This window comes from Pogona vitticeps, chromosome 6 (assembly GCF_051106095.1).
Source record: "Pogona vitticeps strain Pit_001003342236 chromosome 6, PviZW2.1, whole genome shotgun sequence".
NCBI lineage: Eukaryota > Metazoa > Chordata > Lepidosauria > Squamata > Agamidae > Pogona > Pogona vitticeps.
Genome location: NC_135788.1, coordinates 114,916,471 through 114,936,363, shown reverse-complemented (window position 1 = coordinate 114,936,363; position 19,893 = coordinate 114,916,471). Strand labels below are relative to the sequence as shown.

At 43.8% G+C, this 19,893-nt stretch overlaps 1 protein-coding gene across 6 annotated transcripts in view; it reads right to left on the bottom strand.

The window, feature by feature from the left end:
- SLC12A6 (solute carrier family 12 member 6) overlaps positions 1 to 19,893 on the bottom strand; it is a 50,549-nt gene that overhangs the window by 7,064 nt on the left and 23,592 nt on the right. For 2 of the 6 annotated variants that reach the window (XM_072976952.2, XM_072976954.2), the window contains exons 3-17: positions 12,000 to 12,044; positions 8,248 to 8,342; positions 7,197 to 7,328; positions 6,112 to 6,258; positions 5,437 to 5,491; positions 4,822 to 4,952; positions 4,412 to 4,653; positions 3,889 to 4,106; positions 2,493 to 2,651; positions 2,068 to 2,166; positions 1,842 to 1,899; positions 1,180 to 1,354; positions 944 to 1,062; positions 732 to 830; positions 322 to 441 (exon numbers count right to left, since the gene is read on the bottom strand). In XM_072976952.2, the coding sequence (XP_072833053.2) occupies positions 322 to 441; positions 732 to 830; positions 944 to 1,062; positions 1,180 to 1,354; positions 1,842 to 1,899; positions 2,068 to 2,166; positions 2,493 to 2,651; positions 3,889 to 4,106; positions 4,412 to 4,653; positions 4,822 to 4,952; positions 5,437 to 5,491; positions 6,112 to 6,258; positions 7,197 to 7,328; positions 8,248 to 8,342; positions 12,000 to 12,044 (1,894 nt within the window). Of the gene's footprint in view, positions 1 to 321; positions 442 to 731; positions 831 to 943; positions 1,063 to 1,179; positions 1,355 to 1,841; positions 1,900 to 2,067; positions 2,167 to 2,492; positions 2,652 to 3,888; positions 4,107 to 4,411; positions 4,654 to 4,821; positions 4,953 to 5,436; positions 5,492 to 6,111; positions 6,259 to 7,196; positions 7,329 to 8,247; positions 8,343 to 11,999; positions 12,045 to 18,399; positions 18,784 to 19,893 lie in introns of those variants that run through there. The other 4 variants (XM_072976953.2, XM_072976956.2, XM_072976955.2 and 1 more) reach the window with 3 other exon arrangements.

Below are 19,893 nucleotides of genomic sequence, written 5' to 3'. Positions count from 1 at the left end.
AAATGTTTCTCTTTTGGGATGACAGAGGGTAGAAACCCTGACCTTTTTATGTTCTGTAACTGAAGACAGCAGTTCCAGGATTTGTGACTCTACCTAGACTTCCATACAGGGTCTAAAACTGATCCTCAAAAGCCCAGAGCAAACCCTTGCGCAACCATCTCCATCAGAATAGGAAAAGGTTGAATGGGACACGAGGACTCCAGAGGGCAGGTGAATGAATGTAGCTGCAAGGGATGTTCCTTGCTATTTCTTCACTGAGGGACAGGAGACTGCCTTAAAGGGGTTTGGCCCCCAGAGCCCCAGGAAGTGAGAGTCACTCACCCATGGTACTCAATGTATTTGTAGATCATTCCAGCTATCACCATGGCAACAATGGCATAATACCAGGAGGAGATGAACATGAGCGCCACGCAGATACTCATGCCCATGAAAGAGAGTGCCCTGTGAGGAGAGAAGGAGAAGACGCAGAGCCATTAGCTACAAATGAACTTGTTATTGAGATGGGAGACAAGAGCTTCCGGGTGCTGCTTTCCATTCCAGAGAAGCATGGAATCCTGCTCAAACGTCTTGAGTCTTGAGTTTCCTCCTGACACTCCCAACTGGAGCCCCTCTTTTGCTCTGCTAGATACGGAACGTGCAGGCACCAATTCCCTCCCTTTCTCCCCCCTGTCTTTACAACAGCCAACGGTGAACTTCTGTCTCGCAGGCCCCAGGTCTGGTGTCACTCTTACCAGTGGTAGTACCGGAAGCGTGGCCTCCAGTTCGGAGTACGCAGTAGGGTTTGTAAGGCGCAGGCCAGGTTGACAAAGAGGTAACACATCAGGAAGAACCTAAGAGAGAGAGCAAGAAGTGGGTTCATCTTCTGTGGCTGCAGGGGGGCCGTGCCCTAAGTCTATGCCTTCTAGAAATCCCAGCCCAAGAGAAGAAGAGCCGGGACACTTACATAGAGAGGATGGGGGCTACCATGTCCAAAGAGGCAATGAGGATCCCTAGTTCTGTAATGCCAGCTGTCAAGAGCAAGGCCCAGGTGGGCTCACCGTTGGCTTTGCCATGACCGAACACCTGGGGTGTATAAAGAAGAAAGAGAACAGGCACATCAACCTCAGAAGTCCACTACTGGAAAGGAAAATATGCTTTCACCGAGTTGCCAAGACACTAAGCTGGAGTTGTCACTCTTACCCGCAGGAAGGGTATAATGTTGTCTTTAGCGATAGCTTGGAGCAGCCGAGGGGCCCCGGTGAGGCTCTGCAGCCCGGCTCCGCAGGTTGAGAAGAAGGAACCGATGACAATGACCCAAGGAGAGGGCCAAGACAGCGTCCCCACCACGAGGTTCCCCCGCACGGTGTCGCCAAACCTATCCAATGGGAGGAAAGAATGGAAAGGTTACATTGCCTGCCTGAGCGCCAATGGTGAGAAGTTGGAAGGATCCAACAGAAACAAAACCTTTCATTTGGCAAAAGTCTAAATAAAGGGGGTGATCCAGACTGTAGGTTGCTTTTAATTCCCAGTGATTTCAGTTGGAATAACTGCAATTCATCTATGGTGTAATCCTATACATGTCTATTTGGAAGCAATTCCAGTTGGGTTACTCCAGGATAAATGGGGTCAGGACTCTAGTCTGGATCAAGTCTGGAACATGAGAGAGAGCGACCTAATGACAGGTATCAACTTTTTTTAAAAAGGATGCTTCAGAAATGTATACGAGGGAGTTCAAATTCTGTTCCCAGAGGAACTCAAGTTTTTAGCTAACACATCTAAAAGGTGGATCCGGAATATAATTATACAGCTGGTTTATATTTGAGGACTCTGGAACCAATGGAAGCCAGTTAATGGTCACTTACTTGTCTCTGAGTACAACACCTTCTACGCAAGCTCCAAAAAGCACCACATTGCTAAGATCTGGAGCATCAAAGAGTCAAGGAGTCCTACGTTACACAGTACGGTGAGAGGCAGTGGATGGTACAAGAAACTGGCCAAGCTTCTGTCACACTCACGGGTAGCCTCCACCCTTCTTCCTGCCCTTGCTTACTGACTATGTCACCTTGACTCATTTACCAAGAAGGATACACACAAATGAAGTGGTGAGAATGGCCAAGATGGTACCAATGGGAATAGATTTCTGGGCATCCTTCAGGTCTCCAGAACGATTTGATCCAGCCATAATTCCTGTGAAGAGAAAAGGCACAGAACCAGTACAGAGAAGGATCCACACGCAGGAGACACCATTTTACCTCAAAATAGGCCACTGAAGGGAAACAGCAATAAACCTACACCCACCAAGCCCCAGTCTCATCTATAGCTTTTTTTGACCATCCAGGATTAAGCCCCATTCCAGGCAAAAAGACTGTAATTGGCTGAAAGCTGGAAAGATCCACAGAAGATCCACAGAAGAGGTGGCTTTTAGGACTGGCCTCCCAAAGTCAGTATCAACTATCTCTGCTTCAGCTCTGGAGAGGGACCTGAATCATGCTCAGTAGCAACACGGGACTTACCAGTGACGGAGGGAAAAAAGATGCCAACAAGGAGGGTAAAAGAAGTGGTAATATCAGTCAGCACATACTGCTGATTTATGGCTCCTCCTGCATCAACTGAATGCAAAGACGGCTTCTCAATGATCTCGCCTTTCACCAGATAGTTGCTCCAAAGATTCTCTGAAAATTATTAAGAATATGTTTGAAATTCTTATCAATGTGGTGCTTTTCTTCCCTTTCCTATTGTCTCTTCTATCTTGTTCTATGTTTTTGTTATGTAAAAATTGTTTTATATATATATATATATATATATATATATATAGAGAGAGAGAGAGAGAGAGAGAGAGAGAGAGAGAGAGAGGGAGAGAGAGAGAGAGAGAGAGAGAGAGAGAGAGAGAGAGAGAGAGCATTATTTTATGTTGTTATCCACCTAGAGTGGTCCTCAGATAGGTGGGATATAAATAAAATAAAATAAAATAAATAAATAAATAAATAAATTTAACTTTCCTCCCAAGATCATAGAATCATGGAGCTGGAAGGGGCCAATAAGGCCATTCAGTCCAACCCCTGCTCAGTGTAGAAACCCAAATCAAAGCACATCTGACAGATGATTGTCCAATTTTCTCTCGAATGCCTCTAGAGTTGGAATGTTCCCCACCTCCGAAGGTGATTGGTTCCAATGTCGCATTGCTCTAACAACTAAGACACCTTTCCTGATATTCAGGAATACATGCTCTTTCCAATGAAAAAAGATCTTCATTGGAAAATCTGGCTTCCTGTGTTCCTGTTCCTCGTAGCTTGAGCCCATTATTATGTGTCTGGGGCTCTGGGGTGATTGAGAACAGATCCTGCCCTTCCTCTGTATGATTACCTTTCAAGTATTTGAAAACTGTTATCATATCACCCCCAGCCTTCTTTTCTCGAGGCTAAACATGCCCAGTTCTTTCAGTCTTTACTCAAAGAAGCTTGGTTTCCAGTCCCCTGATCATCCCTTTTTGGCCTCAGGGCAACAAGATCTTAGAACACTGCACCAACCTCATTCCATCAACCCTATCCTCATATTATATCCTTTGAGGAAGGTTAGTTTTATGAGACTCCGGTCGGTCCGACTATGCGTAGCTGACCTTCCAGACTGATAGATTGCAAACTTGCTTATTGAAGGAGTATGTTCTAGCCCACAGGGCTGCACGAGGCCTGAGATCATGCACGCTAGCCCTCCCCCAGCAAGGGAAAAGAAATCTATAAGAGGATTGCTGAGACAGGGATGAAGAGAAAGCTCCCTCGGACAATCCTGACACACATTGCTCTTTCCCTGGCTCAGAGAAGCAAACAGTAGCATACTGTATTCCTCCTTGGCCGACCAATATGCAAGAACAAGGACTCTGTCCACAGGGATGGGAAAAAAAGGCTTTCCTACCAGCAATAATGCCACTCGCCAGCCCTGGGATACCCTGGATAACAGTGACGTTGTTCTGTTGAAAATAGTCATCGCAAGAGCCGTTGGGGTGCTTGTTGCTGCTGCTGCAGAAGTGGTGCCAGAGGCGGGTGTGGACAGTGATGTTGTTACGCTCCTCAGTCTTGGCACACCGGTCAATGTGGTGCTGGGAAAGGGAGCGGTTCCCCAGCATGCACACGCTGAGCGAAGGAGAGACACAAAGAGGTGAGCAAAACTGGCGGCAAAGGTGCCAGCCCCCCAGAAACCTGTCACCCGGCTGGACAGCTCCAGCTCCCCATTACCCACAAACCGTTCAGATTGTCCAAAGGGTAGGCAGGTGGGGTTGTTCTCTTGCAACAGGGTCAGCAGGAATCCCTAGCCTTTTCATAGCACAGAGAAGCCCAAGCACCGGGGCCTTTCCGCACGTCCTCTGGGGAGCACAAGGACTCTGTGCCCGATTTTAGAAAGAAGCTGATTAGCTGTCTCCGAGCACTGAGTAACCTACGGGAAATTGGGAGGTGCAAAGGACGACTTGATGGCACCCGCGTAGATGGCCAGGATGGAGACGATGACACAGGCGAGGAAGAGGGAGGCAAATTTGTTCACGTAACGCACACCCACAAACACCACCAGCACCATCAGCACCAGGAAGGCAGAGCCATACACCCGCATGTTGTTCAGCATGGCTGCTGGCTCCTTCAGGGGATCCTCGCTACGGAAGATGGCTGCCTCGGGGGCAATGTACAGCTGAGAGAGGAGAAAAAAGAAGACACCCATCACTTTAGGAGGGGCAGCAACTGCAGGAGGCATCAAGGCAATCTCATGCTTCTCAGAGGACTGCGGGATGCTTACTCTGCTTTCGCAAAGTCTTGCTGGACAACATTTCATGGATATTCTGAGGTGTGTAATACTTACCAGGAAGATTTCAATGGCTCCTAAAATATACATTGCAGCAGCAAAGGTGGTGCCCAGGTAAAAGCAGAGTCCCACAGCTCCTCCAAACTCAGGGCCCAGAGCTCGTGATATCATGAAGTATGAACCCCCAGCTACAGAGAGAAGACAAAGACACAGACTGGCAATGGAGACAGTGGCTGAGTCAGGGTGGGGACTTTAATCTTATCATTTTTACTTCCAACACACCCAGAAGAATCTGTTTGTTTCTAGAACTGATTATCTATCTTTCATCAAGGTGGTTTACAATAACACACTCAACTTTAACTAAACAAACCAGTAGAAAAGGACAAAAGGCACCGAGTTAAAGATTATTTGAAAGGATTTCAAATGCCACCCTTGAGTCATTTGTTTTGAGAACAGGATGGATTGGGCCTGACATCTGGAAGATGACAGCAATGTTAGGAAGTGAGCATGCAGAGGGAAACAGTGGCCTATGTTTGGGCATCAGGAGATCTTTCCCTGGTAGGCATTTGCCTAATATCAGAGAGGGACACACTCAACAGGGCTCCTGGAAACAATCACATTTGGTGGGCAGTGCGTATGGCAGAAGATGGCTCTTTAAAATCAGGTACTCACCAGGCACAACTCCGTTGGTGGCAATGGCACTCATGGAGATGGCTGTTAGCATCGTCTGAAGAGGAGAAGAGGAAGTGACAGCAGGGCATTTAGACGGCAAACATACAAGCACAGAATCTGGACTGCTTTTCTCACTAAGTGGAAACATCAGCCTTAATATTGTACCAAACTTATTGCTGTATAACAGTTCTTGGATTACTTTCCGCAGTTTCTCCTAAAAGGGAGTCAAGTTGCCAATGCATTCTCATTAGGTGTCCTAATTGATATTACAAAAGCAATTAAGATCAGCTGCCACGATGGAAGTGCTCCTTTCCGTGATTAGATTGAGCAAAAGGGAAAGGCAATATTTGGGGAAAAAATTAAGTAATAGTAATTAATAATACACGAACAATTTAGTCTAAGAAAATGCAGCAATGTTAAGGAATGAGCCATCATTGATTTCATGGCACAACATGATATCCTCAAGAAGGATGCCTTATGGTCTAATGTTAGCACTTCAGCTATAGCCTGTTATTTAATTTATTTAAATCATCACCACTGTCATCATGATTATTGTTAGTTCTTTCCTTCCTAGTCCCCTGAATTGGGGGCTCCTCCCTTGCCATACTTCTTCTGCAGGGCATCAAAGACCACAATGCAAGGACATGCTACAGGTGACAAGAGAAAGGAACTCACACAGCAGCAGCAGATGAATACGATGGCAAAGGCTTGCAATATCCCAGCTGTACCCACCACCCAGGTGAGTCTCAAGAACAGAATCACTCCAAAGATGTTCTGCAGGCAGGGCAGGTAGACCCCCATGAATGTGCCCATCTGTGGAGTCTAGGAGAGAGAAAGAGAACCATTTCAAAACCAACTTTGCCCATTTTACTGTGTTGATTTTGCTTTTCATCCTACAGCCTTACCTACCGTATTTTTCCCTGTATAAGACTATACTTTTGCCTAAAATCTTTAGACTAAAAATTGGGGGTCATCTTATAAATGGAAGTAAGCTGAGGAGAGAACAAAAACAAGTGGAGGGGAAAGCAGAGATCAAAGTGATCCTGCAGCGCTTTGATCCCTTTCCCCCTACATTTGCTAAGCCCCACTTATTTTTCTTAATTTTGGATTAGAAACGTGGGGGTGTCTTATACACGGAAAGATACAATACTTTTTCCGAAACACAAACTTGCAACTTCCCTGCTCTCTGGACCTTCAGATCTCCTCCCTTGGAACCCCTCCTGTTTTATTTCTAGGGACACCAATGCCAAACAAACTGAGCTCAGAACTGTAATCAGTGTTATTAAATATGTGCATTAAATTATGTCCATTTAGAATACACTAAATCTAGATGATATTCAGAAACCTACAACCCTGACCTGAGATTTGGGGGGAGAGTGGGAATCCGAGGTGCCAAGGCAATTATAGGTCCCTGAATGTCATCCTGCAGCCCAGGAATCTGAACATGTTGCATAGTTCTGAGGAGACAGACACCAAGGATTCCAGTCTGTCTTCATTCTCCAACCCCCTGGCTATTCATATTGTGTTCACTGACTGGCCAAAATCCAGGCCAAGTGAAAAGACATTTTAACATTTCGAGAAGAAGCCCAGCACGTGATTCACTATAAGAAGGGAATCCTATAACTGTAGGATAGCTGAAGGAAAGCACCAACTCCTCTGAGGCCTGATCTCCAACTTTTCTGCTCCCTCGGTTTAAGGCTTTTACTACCTCAAACTGCCCACATTCTTCATGGCCGATAAGCAGCCATTCTGCTCCACACCTTTGTGGGCTTCTTCTTGCCTGGAGGGACATTCTCAGCCTCCTCATGTTCGCGTGCTCCCTGCATCAGGTTGGTGTAATTGGCCATGCGGTTGAGCAGGGAGGACACCTTGGGTCGGGTGTCCATCTCCTCCTGCAGAGTGGGGAAAAAAAGGACAGCAGCAGAGGTGAACGCAGCTCGCTGTGAACAACTTCATGAACAGAAATTCTGCCGGATTCATTTAGGCTGCAGTAACATGTCAAAGGTAAGGCGGGTTCGAATAAGAAGGAAGAAACACAGTAGGTCAAATAAGGTGTGAGTGCAGTAAAAAAAAGTTACAAGGCTCTCACTGTCACAACCTGCATGAATGCCATTAAAAATGAGAGAAATTTGCAACCAGAAGTGCTTCTTTGGCTTCAATCTAATTATAAGGAGGAAATGATAGTTTCAACTCAGTGATTTGGAAACCTGGTTACAGAGGGAGAGGTTGGGAGCTCCATTCCCCCCCCCCCCCCGGTGCCTTCCAGGAGAAAAAGCCAGCCTGTGTGGCACTGAACAAGTTGCAGTTTCACAGCACCCCTGGAAGAAGGGAACAGTAAAACACACCTGAGTATCCCATACCTAGAAAACCCTGAAAAGGGTCAGCCTAAGTTGGAACCAACTTGATCACTCATCATCGTTGTCGTCATTAAAGATGCAGGGCACTGAAATCTATTAATTTTTTTTAGCAAAAAAAAAATCCTGCTGAATTTTTATTCCTCTTCCCTTCTAAAAAAAATCACTGAAATGTGCTTTTACACTATCAGGTCTGCCTTTGTAGTGGTGACAGTTATTCTCCGAGAGGAAAAGGGGAAAAAAATTCATATGATACATAGGTTAATGTATCACATCTATTTCATGCCCCTGCACTTTTTTTGTGCATTTAGCTTTAGACAGAAGAAATGAGAAAGCAATCACACTAGAATATTATGATGGCATAAGGACAGGTGGCAACCTACACAGCCAGGGTTAGAGAAGGAGGGAGAATGGGAGGCAGAGAGAGCAATTCCAGACAACAGGAAGATGACCTTACCTCAAAGAGTGCCAAATTTTTGTCAAAGAATTCATCGCCATCTTCGTAGTTAATGTTGTTGAGATAGGCATGAGGATCTTTCTTGTGCCCAGGATCTACAACAAGAGAGAGAGGCTGCTCAGGGGAAGAAGAGTCGACCACATCTAGCAAGAAGAATCCACTGGCCACTACTAGAGATGGGGGTATTCATATACCAATATCCTCGCACAGGCGGCATTAACGACAGTCCAGCCCCATGGGGCCAGACAGTCCACTCACCAATCCACCATGGACGGCGGGATTCTACAAATGGCTCCTCAGTGCACAATCCGCTCGCCACTCTTCGACCTTGCAGTAAGGCTTGTCCTCCTGCCAGGAGTCGCAAGTGGATTGTGCACTGCCGAGCCATTTGTAGCATCGTGCCGTCTGTGGCGGATCGGTGAGTGGACCGTCCGGTCCCATGGGGCTGGACTCTCGTTAGCGCCACCTGTGCAGGGATATTTGTATACGAATACCTCCATCTCTAGTCACTACCCCTGTATCTGCACCTTTGGAGTTGTGAACATCTGTTTGTATTTTTAAAATCTAGAATTTAAGAAGGATAATCAAGCTTGGTTGCTTTTTATTTGGTCACAGTTCTTTCTCAATTTGGTTTTAATCTAACATTTTCAGTAATCACAAAGGTTAGAAACTAGACATACTAACCCTAAGGATAAGATTTGTAAAAGAAAAACACCCCAACATTCTTTATTGAATTTTTTACGGAAAGCAACAAGTCGGTTGAGCTTGACAAAATCATAAATAATCCCTTCTTGCACTCCAAATTACTAATTCCCCCTTTAACCCCATCACATCCCATTCAGAGATCCGTAAAGAGAACCTCAGATATCTGGCACCCAGTTTTCAAACCAAAAACATCTTTCTGTCTGTTTGTCTTTCTTAAGTTTTTATACTGCCTCATGAGTGCAAAGCACTATTCCGGGCAGTTAACAATCAATGGATGCAACAACAAAACAATATAAGGGATGATTCTGTGTGAATTAACATTGTCTCCCATCTTTACTCATACCCAGAAGATGCAGATGCACAAAGAGATTCTGGGTAGGGCTGGGTGTTCTTTTAAATGCAGGTAACTTAGAAAAAGGCTTGGCCCCAACCAAACAAAGACAGCATTTTCTCCGTGCCCTACCCAAAAACCTTGAGGCATCAAATCTGGCCACATGCCTGGGCTGGATTAACACCCCACCCTGTTCCCCCTCAACATCGAGATCAGGCTTGTCCAACCTGCGGCCCGAGGGCCACATGCGGCCCAGGTCGGCTCATAATGCGACCCAGTGCAATTTTTTATTTTTAAAGAAATTCCAAAGTTTTAAGTTACATTGCCGGCACTTGCGGCTAGAATGCAGCTAGGGCACGTCACAATGGTAGGGGGGGAGAGAGGGAAGGAAGGAAGGAAGGAGCGGGAGGGGAGGGGGGCTGCGTGACTGCATTGTGCCGTCCCCGTCAATAGGTGGACTCCCTCCCGGCCCCATAAAGCCACCAGAGTCGAAGCTGGCAGCCTCTGCTGTCTGAGATCGCAGCTGCCAGTAAGCGCGCTTGGAGCGGGGCTGCGGAGGATGGCTAGGGCTGCCCCCCCCATGTGGCCCAAACCAAATTTATGTCCAGCCCAAACCAAATTTTCATCTTCTAATGTGGCCCAGGGAAAGTGAAAGTTTGGACACCCCTGATCTAGATGCTAGAACAAAAGGGATGATGTCACTTGAGAGACGCGGCTCCCCATGCATGAGAAAGACAGTACTGTATGTATGTATAGGCCAGTTGTGTATAGCAAACAGACAAATGAAAGTTATTTTAGAATGCCAGGGAGATACAAAACCCTATGTTCAACCATCCTAAATTCTGCTACCAGAAGACAGTATATTGTACAAATCAGGTGAGGCTTCTCTGGATTCCTAATCTCCCTGGTATACAGAAAGCAAAGAATTTGACTATGTCTAGAGAACACTCTCACTGCAACATATTCAAGATAACCATCTTGCTACAACTTGCACAATCAGTTATCCTAGGCTGACATAGAGGAAAGTCCTTATCTCTGGAAAGATCATGGGCTCTCCTTCAACTCACTCAGGTGGTTTGGTTCACTTTCCCAAATGGGTGAAATCCAAGGACTGTCACTGTGGAATGGTGAGAAGAATTATCACTGAATTCAAATGCTACCAAAAGCCAACATGAGCACAGTCCTTCCAGGAAGGTGTGCCTATCCAAAAGCAGACTTTTAAACAGCCTGCAAGTTTTCCTAGAAAGCAAAACTTGTGCTCTGCACTATGTATGGCTTATAAAATAAAGGCCTGCCAAATATTCTTCCCTACTCACTGCCTTTGGGGGGGGCAACATCCTCTCCATGCTGGTCTTACTTTATATACAGAATGATTATGACCTTTAAATTTTTTCCATCCTTTTATATACAGTCGTGCCCCGCTTAACGATTACCCCGTATAACGGCGAATCCGCTTCACGACAATGTTTTTGCGATCGCAAAATAATGTTTTAATGGGTTTTTTTGCTTTGCGATGATCGGTTCCCTGCTTAGGGAACTGATTCTTCGCATTACGACAATCAAAACAGCTGATCGTCGGGTTTTCAAAATGGCTGCCGGCTGTTCAAAATGGCTCCCCGCTGTTTTTAGGAGGCATTTTTTGCAAGATAGTCGCCCGAAATGGCCGCCGTATGGAGGCTCTTCGCTGGACGAGCAGGTATTCAGCCCATTGGAACACATTGAACGGTTTTCAATGCATTTCAATGGGCTTTTTTATTTCACTTTACAATGTTTTCGCTCTACAGTGATTTCGCTAGAACGAGTTAACATCGTCAAACGAGGCACCACTGTATATAAAAAAGCTTTTTTGGTACTGTACTATGGTTGTTGTAGATTTTTCAGGCTGTTTGGCTGTGTTTTGGAGGTTTTTCTTCCTAACGTTTTGCCAGTCTCTGTGGCCGGCATCTTCAAAGGACAGGAGCTAGAACTCTGTCTGTGTTCTGGTGCGACACAGAGTTCTAACTCCTGTCCTCTGAAGATGCCGGCCACAGAGACTGGCAAAACGTTAGGAAGAAAAACCACCAGAACACAGCCAAACAGCCTGAAAAACTTACAACAACCATCGGATCCCAGCCGTGAAAGCCTTCGAAAATACTTACTGTATCTGCTATGTTCAGTACAGTACTAGCCTAGGGTCAGATATGTCCTAGGAAGCCACACTACTTTTTGAAGTGGTCAATATGCTTTTTCTTAAAGAATGTGGGGACAAAGCAACAACCTGCAGCCACTAAAATGGGAGCATCTCCTGTCAATTTCTGAACTTCTCACTGATGCTGTCTCAATTTCCACCCCCATAATATTCCCCCCAAAGCTGTAGCAAACACAGAGGAGTAAAGAGTAAAGGGATACAATGAAAAAATTATGCCTTTGACAGGGGATGTTGCACACAATTTCCTGTATTAGGAAATCACACAGAAACAATATTATTATTTTTCCCCTGCCTAATGATGTACTGTAGCTCCAGGTAATGGGCTGCTTGAGCGTCTTTACTGGTCTTCTGCCAGTCCCACCCTAGGGCAGACCCATCAGATCAGCTGCTGAAAAGTATGTCAACAAGTGGCTCTATTTTGGCAGGGACAAGCAACTGGATTTAGGTCAGACAGCGCTTCAACAACCGAGAACACAGATATACACACACTTCCAAAAACACACACACGAACCCTTTGCAATACTGTACCTAAGAGCTGATACTGTTCCCCTGTGATGGAAGTTTGACTCACATCTGAAAAACGAAACAGATGGGAAAGAAAATGAACTGCAAAATAAAGGAAGAATGGGGGAATAAAGTGATCTCCCTCCTACCTCCCCGTGATTAAAAAAAAAGTTACGTTCCTCCCCATCAATTGCTACTGACAAGGGAAAAAGACTGCAGAGGTTTCAAAACCAAAATGGGCTGTGATTAAAGGGGGGGGGAGAGTAAAAATATTCAAAGATCTTTCAAACATCATTCTTTCTTTCCTTCCCAAATATAGTTGAAAATACTGCATAATTCAAAGGGATACTGTGTTTTTTTTGGGGGGGGGTGTCAGATGGTTCAGGCTGTAAAGCAGTGATTCCCAAACTTGGGTCCCCAGATGTTCTGGACTAAAACTCCCAGAAGCCTTTACCACTAGCACTGTTGCCTAGGATTTGTGAGATTTGCAGTCCCAGAACATCTGGGGACCCGAGGTTGGGAACCACTGCTATAAAGCAGAAGCTCAGGGTATGCAAACCTTTTAGCATTTGTGTGGGGTGGGGGAAACCAGTAAGGTCAGCAGCATCTCGCCTCCTCCCTAACCCTTTAGGGATGCTGATTCATCTTTTCTTTGTGAACCAGGTTTTTTTTTTCATGAGGACTTGTGTTCATTTTCTCCAGATCAAACTGACTACCCATTCTAAGACAAAAGGCGCCTTGGTGTGCCAGTTTATAAGTAAGCATGTGGGTGGGGAGGTAGAACTGGAGATTTGAAGTCCTTCCAAATTGTATAAATTAAGAGTGGGAAGAAAAACATTAAGATTTCTTATTTCTATTTGGATATAAAGCAAGCTTTGGCTATATAGGAAGAGAAGCACAGAACACCTAGGCTTCATTAATATGTGGTACACCACTCCCACAGTCCCTGACCATTGGCTCATCCTGCTTGGAGAGGATCAGGACTGTAATCCAATATGGACTGAAGGTTTATAAGAAATGAGTACAGTACAGGGTTGAAATTTCATTTCTGAAAGAAGGAAGAATTGGCAAATCAGTATAAGAGAGGGCACTTCCATCTATGTGCTCAGAGTACTTTACAGATGGCAGCATAAATAACAGACAAATCCAGAGTGGATAAAAATAAATATTTTAAAATTTAAATCATAAAAAAAAATATTTTTATTTGAATCATCAAAGACATTCAATTTTTTAAAATGTAAATTGTGATTTAAATTAATTTGACTTAAATCAAATCCACTCTGGACAAATCTATAGACGATTCCTAAAGAAGAATCAGTTCTGGAATTTACTCCCTAAGACAGTCATTCAGTCTCATTCACGGCTAGGTTTCAAGGATATGGCGTAGAGTATTTCTTTCAAAAAGTCTTCTGGGAATCTAAGCGTGCTCCTAATACAGTGGGGTCTCGACGTACAAACTTAATCCGTATTGGAAGGCAGTTTGTAAGTCGAAAAGTTCGTAGGTCGAATCTGCATTTCCCATAGGAATGCATTGAAAACCATTTAATCCGTATCTGCTCGTTTCCGTCCATAGAAACTAATGGGAAGCTGCTATTCCGCTTTCTGCCACTAGAGGGGGATATGTTTTTTTGTTTTTTTCTTAGGTCAAGAAAAGTTCAGGAAAGGAGGGGGGAGGCAGGGAACAGTTTTAAAAGCACTTTTGAAATCTTTTTTTTTCAACGAAGCCAATTTTAAAGCATGTTTTAAAGCATGTTGTGTTAATTGACCCAGGCTTTGCAAGCCAGAATGCCTCTCTCACTTTTCCCCCCCTTTTCGGTTCGTCCCATGTGTTTTTTTCGGTTTGTAACTCGAATCTAAGTGTGCAAGTCGAGTCAATATTTTTCTTTCAGAGTGGTTTGTAAGTCGAAATGTTTGTAACTAGAGCCGTTTGTAAGTCGAGGGTTGACTGTAAGTGTATTTCATCACTGCTGACACCTTGATTTCATTACAGAGATGGTTTGACTTTTACTATTTTGAGATTTTTATTTGCCCACTGTTAACAAAATTAAATTTATACTTGATTCTTACAATGGTTTTGTGTGTTGGTGGAGCTAGTATAGTCTAAAAGAAGAGGTGCAGATATTAACATCTATCTATCTATTGAGGAGGAGAGAGAGGAATTTTGTTTTCTTCAAAAGGCAAAAATACAGTCATGTGCCCGTTCCACATCGTTGGAGCCTAGAAATTCAGAAGTCTGCTGATGATATAACCCCTGTTCCTGGGGCAGCCACAGGTAGTGAGAAGAGTGGGGGTGCTGACTGAAGCCCATTGGTCTATCTGGAGCCCAGCAAGATGAATCAAATACATCACAGCCTACGATGTCTGCAAGTGAAAATATGGGAAATACCAGAACAGACAACGGATTTTCAAGAGAACTATGGAAGTGAAGGCCTGTTGGTGATGGATCAAGCACAAATAAAACATTTCCATTCACCAACCCATGAATGTCAACCCTGTTAGCTATCTTTGGCAAAATTTGGCTTCCAGCAATGGAAATATTTTTTTTTGTCTGTTGAGTCTGCACTCGGTGACCAAGACAAAGAGAATTGTCCCTTTTCATTGTTGGCAAAAGAGCATTCAAACGGCCAGGGATAAACAGAGATTATGTGGATGCTGAAAGGATTTAAGCATTTCCGACTAGGAGGTTTGTGTTTGTCCACTATCTCGGTGTGACTTGGACTTCATTTTTTTCTCCCCTACCATATCAGCAGAAGGATGATTAGCAAATTCTTCTTTATGGCAGCATTTCTGGGGGCCACAGAAAAGGTTTGGGCTATGATCTGTCATGTTGCCGGTATAAAAATGTGTCATTAAATCTAGGAGATCTGCAGGCTTCTTGTTACAATTCAGGATTCTATTCCAGGATTCAGAGTGAAAGGCCTGAAGCAGTTACACTTAGCAGTTTTCTGCTGTCAGCTCTCCAAACGGTCTCATCGCCAAACAGCACGGACTACACAGATGTGCCCTTGAATAAATCTGAAACACTTGTTTTTCCATGCAAATGTTTCACGGTGCGCTGCCAAGCAAGATGCCCTCAGAACATGTTTATGCACAGAATTACAGCATTAATCTGTAACGGCAACAGGATTGCTAGATTCAGGGGCTAAGAGTTTTTCAAGGTACATCCAAGGTAAGGGAGTGAACTGAAAATCACCTACACTTGTTCGTGTTCCCAAATTATTGCTCTTTCCCTAGAAAGTATGTGCAGAAGGTATTTTTGATTGTCATTTTCACCTACACAGCAGGTAGTGTGCATCTCTTAGCTATTTTTTTCTCTGATCCTTCCATAGTAGGATCAGAGAAGGGGCAGGATCTTTTCTCAATCATCCCCGGATGCTGAACACATAATATTGGGCTCAAGCTACAGGAAATCAGATTTAGGCTGAATATCAGAGAAAACATCTTAACAGTTGGAGCAGAATGAAAATGGAATCAATGACCTCGGGAAGTGGTGAACGCTCCAACACTCGAGGCATTTAAGGGAAAATTGGAGAACCATCTGTCAGATCTGCTTTGATTTGGGTTCTTGCTTTGGACTCGATGGCTTTACAGGCCCTTCCAACTCAATCAGTCTATGATCTGATGTGACCTTCTGCAGAAAAGTAGAATCAGACACACACAAAATGGCAGGGATACAGTAGCAGGATGCCAAAGTCTAGGCCTTGGATATCAATGTTGCTAGGTCACAGTTAGCTCTGAAATTAAATTATCCAGGCTGCTCTGTAATACGAAGTCTTTGCCTACCCCTCACTACCCAACCCATATCCATAAAATGCATGTAATTCCAGCTCTCTCTCAAATGCAGCATCTGTTCTTGGCAAAAGCAAGATGTATCCTTTAATTCTTAGAGCTATTGACAAAACTTGAATATTATTTTCGTGGGCACAGCAAATATCCGGTAATGCAGCTGGCAGCTCTGTAGCACTGCTGCTCTCAGCGTCCCAGTGGATTCTTCATTTCCTACATGAAACGGTGGACAATGTGAGTATGCTTAATGGCAAAGAGGAAATTCAGCAGTGCTACTACACAAGGAAAACTGTCTTTAGCATAGATTACTTTCTTGTTAAGGTGGCCATTAGGAAAAGGAAGAGAATTGAAGCGCACAAGGTTTTCTCGTATCTTATTTTCTTCTCTTACCTATAATAAAGAAATCCTTAGCTTACAAATCCATTTGCTCTAGCCAACCAGACCTGTTCTTTATAACCTAGGAAGAAGTCCACATGCCAGTGACACTTCTAGGTTTCCATCCTCCATAGTCTAGAGCAGAACACAGGCGTCTTGCTTTATGCTGAGCTCAAATTCTTATTCTCAGATGAAAATAAAGCAACGGATAAATCAATTATCTCCTAGCTGCCATTTCCTGTTTCTGGAATGGGAATAATAGTGTATTACATTGTTTGGTCATTGAAAGGGGAAAAATGAAGTAAAATGTTTTGTCATGACAAAACTGAGGCTTTCATACTTTGGACACATCATGAGAAGACAAGACTTGCTGGAAAAAATATAACTTATTGTATTTGAAATATGCTGTCGGAGGAGAGCTCTGTGAACACCCTAAAACATCATAAAGATGAACAAGGGGGTCCTAAATCAAATCATGTCTGAACACTCTCTAAAGCAAAATTGAGAAAACTGTGGCTGTAGTACTTTGGCATATCATGGGAAGGCAAGATTTGCTGGAAAAAACAATAATGCTAGGAAAAGTTGAAGGCAGCAGGAAAAGAGGAAGACCAAATATGAGATGGACTGCCTGCCTAAAGGAACCTACAGTCTTGAAATAGTAAGACCTGAGCAGGGCACCAAGACATTCTGGAGGTCACTCATTTACACAACTGCCATAAATAGGAGGCAATTTGAAGAGAACACAAATTATTTCTATAATTTAGTTGTTAGTATCTAAATAACCAAAAAAAAGGCAAGTTGTCTTTACATCACCACTCCATCCTTTTATTGTAACATGCTTTTCTCTCATCATCCTGAATAGTATGTAAGGTGGCTGAAGCCATGGCCAACAACAGGAGACTTTCCCGAGGAAAATACTGTATAAAGTGATTTCAATCATGAAAACAGCAGTAACAAAGAACAAAGTCCTGAGGAAAAAAAACATTAGTTTAACAAATCCAAGGTCTTGGTGGAACTAATATCAGGGTAACGATTCACCGTGCAGATAGCAAAGCCTGGGTGAGAATAGGATGGCTGAGATAACAACAAAGAATAGATATAACCCCAGATACAGCTATTCTTAACTGGAGCCCAGAGATTTATAGTTCCACTCCACATGAAAACAGTACTTTGCAGCTGATATAACCATAGATATCAAGCAGCTGCTTTGAAGGAGCAAGAAACAGTGAGGATGCAAAATACATTGAAGTATCCTAAAAGAAGCTATGACTAGTCAACACTCCGGAACAGCAGATTGTCACTCTGCAATATTCTTGGTATGGTTCATAACAAATTTCAAAAGAGCAAATATTGGTGAGCAGATAGGCATTATAGTGTAGAGAAGAATATAAGAAATGTACGGTGTCTGCTGTCAAATATTACATCACTCTAGGAGAACAAAGTGTTTCACAGATATTATATTTAACAAATACCCCAGACTGTCAGAAAGACGAACAAGCGGGTCTTAGATCAAATCAAGTCTGAACGATCGCTGGAGGCAAAAATGCTGAAACTGAGGCTCTCCTACTTTGGATATATCAGGAGAAGGCAAGATTGTCTGGAAAAGACAATAATGCTGCTTAAGGTGGGAGGCAGCAGGAAAAGAGGAAGACCAAATATGAGAGGGACTGACTCCCTAAAGGAAGCCACAGGCTTGAGTTTGCAAGAGCTGAGAAGGCTGCTGAGGACAGGCTTTTTGGAGATCACTCATTCATGGGGTTGCTGTAAGTCAATTCTTCCCTAGCTTTGGGCACCTTTCCTCTTCCAGGGTGGCCTGTCACAACAGCAAGGGTCCAATTCCCTTCCAAGACCAGGAAGCTTAGCTCAAGAGACCTGCCTCTGCCCCAGAGCTCTTAACTAGTTGATTAAATAGATGTTTCAATTCAGCAGTCAGGCCCCTACAAAAGGTTAAGCCAAAGAATTCGGGTAAAGAGACTGCCAATGGGTTATTCTAGGGCAGGTAGAAGGGATGGGAATGAAAGTGAAGGAAACGTTGGGAGTGCCAATGCACACAGGGACCATGGCGAGACACAATCTGGTATTATAACAGTCAGAAACAAAATAAAACAAACAAACAGCCCTCAATAAACAAAAAAGAGGAGGCGGAAGGTTGCTTCCTGTGACTCAAGTAATTGAGATTTCTTCACCAGTGAAACCATCCAGAGTGGAGGGAAGAGCAGGGGAAAAGGAAAGGTGTTATCATTTCAGGAAAGAAAAATCTTACCTGACACCACAGTCTCATTGGGTTTCCAGATCTGCCCTGTACTGGCTCTTTTCTGCTCGCCTTCCTCCACTTCTCCATTTTCATCATCTTCTACCTTGGTCACTGTGAACTGAGGCATGTTCCTGGCAAAACTTTCTTCCAGGCCAGGAAACAAAGAACTGAAAGCGGTGGAGGATCAGGTGACAGGCAGCCCCAGGGAATGGGAGGGAGAGGGTGTGAGCGTGTGTAGAATGTAGGAGAGACACGCCTCCACTGGTTGTATGTGTGCCTGCTTGCATCCAAGTGCATGCATGCCAGCAAGTATATTTACCACACTGGCACTAAGAGGATTATCTCCTTGGAGCAAACTGCTGTCTTTAGCTCATCAAGACAAGAACAGAGCATGACAGCCTCAACAGGCGACCACCTTTAAGTAGGAGCAGCAGCGTAGCAGCCACGTAGAAACCATTCCACTATTAAGAGCTGTGACGCGCCCTGCTTGCAGGTAAAAGGGCTGTTAACAAACGTTCACCATCACCCTAAGGGCGCTTGGAAAGAAAAGTGCTATAAAAGTGGGAGAAGCTATAGAGACCATGTATTTGAGACCAGAAAGCAGCATATTAAAGAAGGCAAATTATGTACGTATAATTAAGATTTATATGTTCCAAGACTTCTATTCAGAGCACGTTACCATAGTCTCTTGAGACTGAAGGATGCCTACAAGAGTTATAATACTAAGAACTGGAATGATAAAGACACGGTCCTACTAGCAACACCAGTGAAGCAAGAAATGTGTTCTTAAAACAAGTTCAACAAAGGAAACCAAACCATTGTCAGAGACCAGTCCAATTTCTCCAAACCCATACATAATCTGACTCATGCACAGGACTACATGGTAACAATTGACTGCAGAGGGTCATCTACCTGCTAGGCAATTTTTGAAGCAGCACTAAGGAAACAATATGACAGTCAAAGCAAGACTTGGAATCTTATCCTGATTTATTTGCATTTTTTTGAAGAAAATAAAAACTATTTTCAGGTGGTATGGGAACCTAAACTGTCACAATAAGAAAAAGAGCATATTTGGTTACATAGAACCAAAGATGAAGAGAAAGCTGAGGCACAAAGGTTCTAGGTATAAGCTCCAGTTTTGATAAGAGTGGCAAGGAGTGGAATGAGAAATATTAATAAAAATAATAATATTAGAACTACAGAACTGGAAGGGTCCTTATGGATTATTGAGTCCACACCCTGTTGAGGAGGCACAGTAGAGGAATCAAACTCCCAACCTCTGACTGCAGCCAGAGACCTAAACTACTGAACTATCCAGCAGTTCAATATGAGTAAGATAATAGACAAGGTTACTGTGTCTGAAATAGGTTTTCTTTTTTATTTGTTAAGTGAACCCAATCTCTTTTCAAATACTTCCTCATGTCTTCAGCAAAATACTTTAGCTGAATCCACCCAACACTCACTTGTATCTGTATCTTTGCAACCTGTTATACATATATTTCT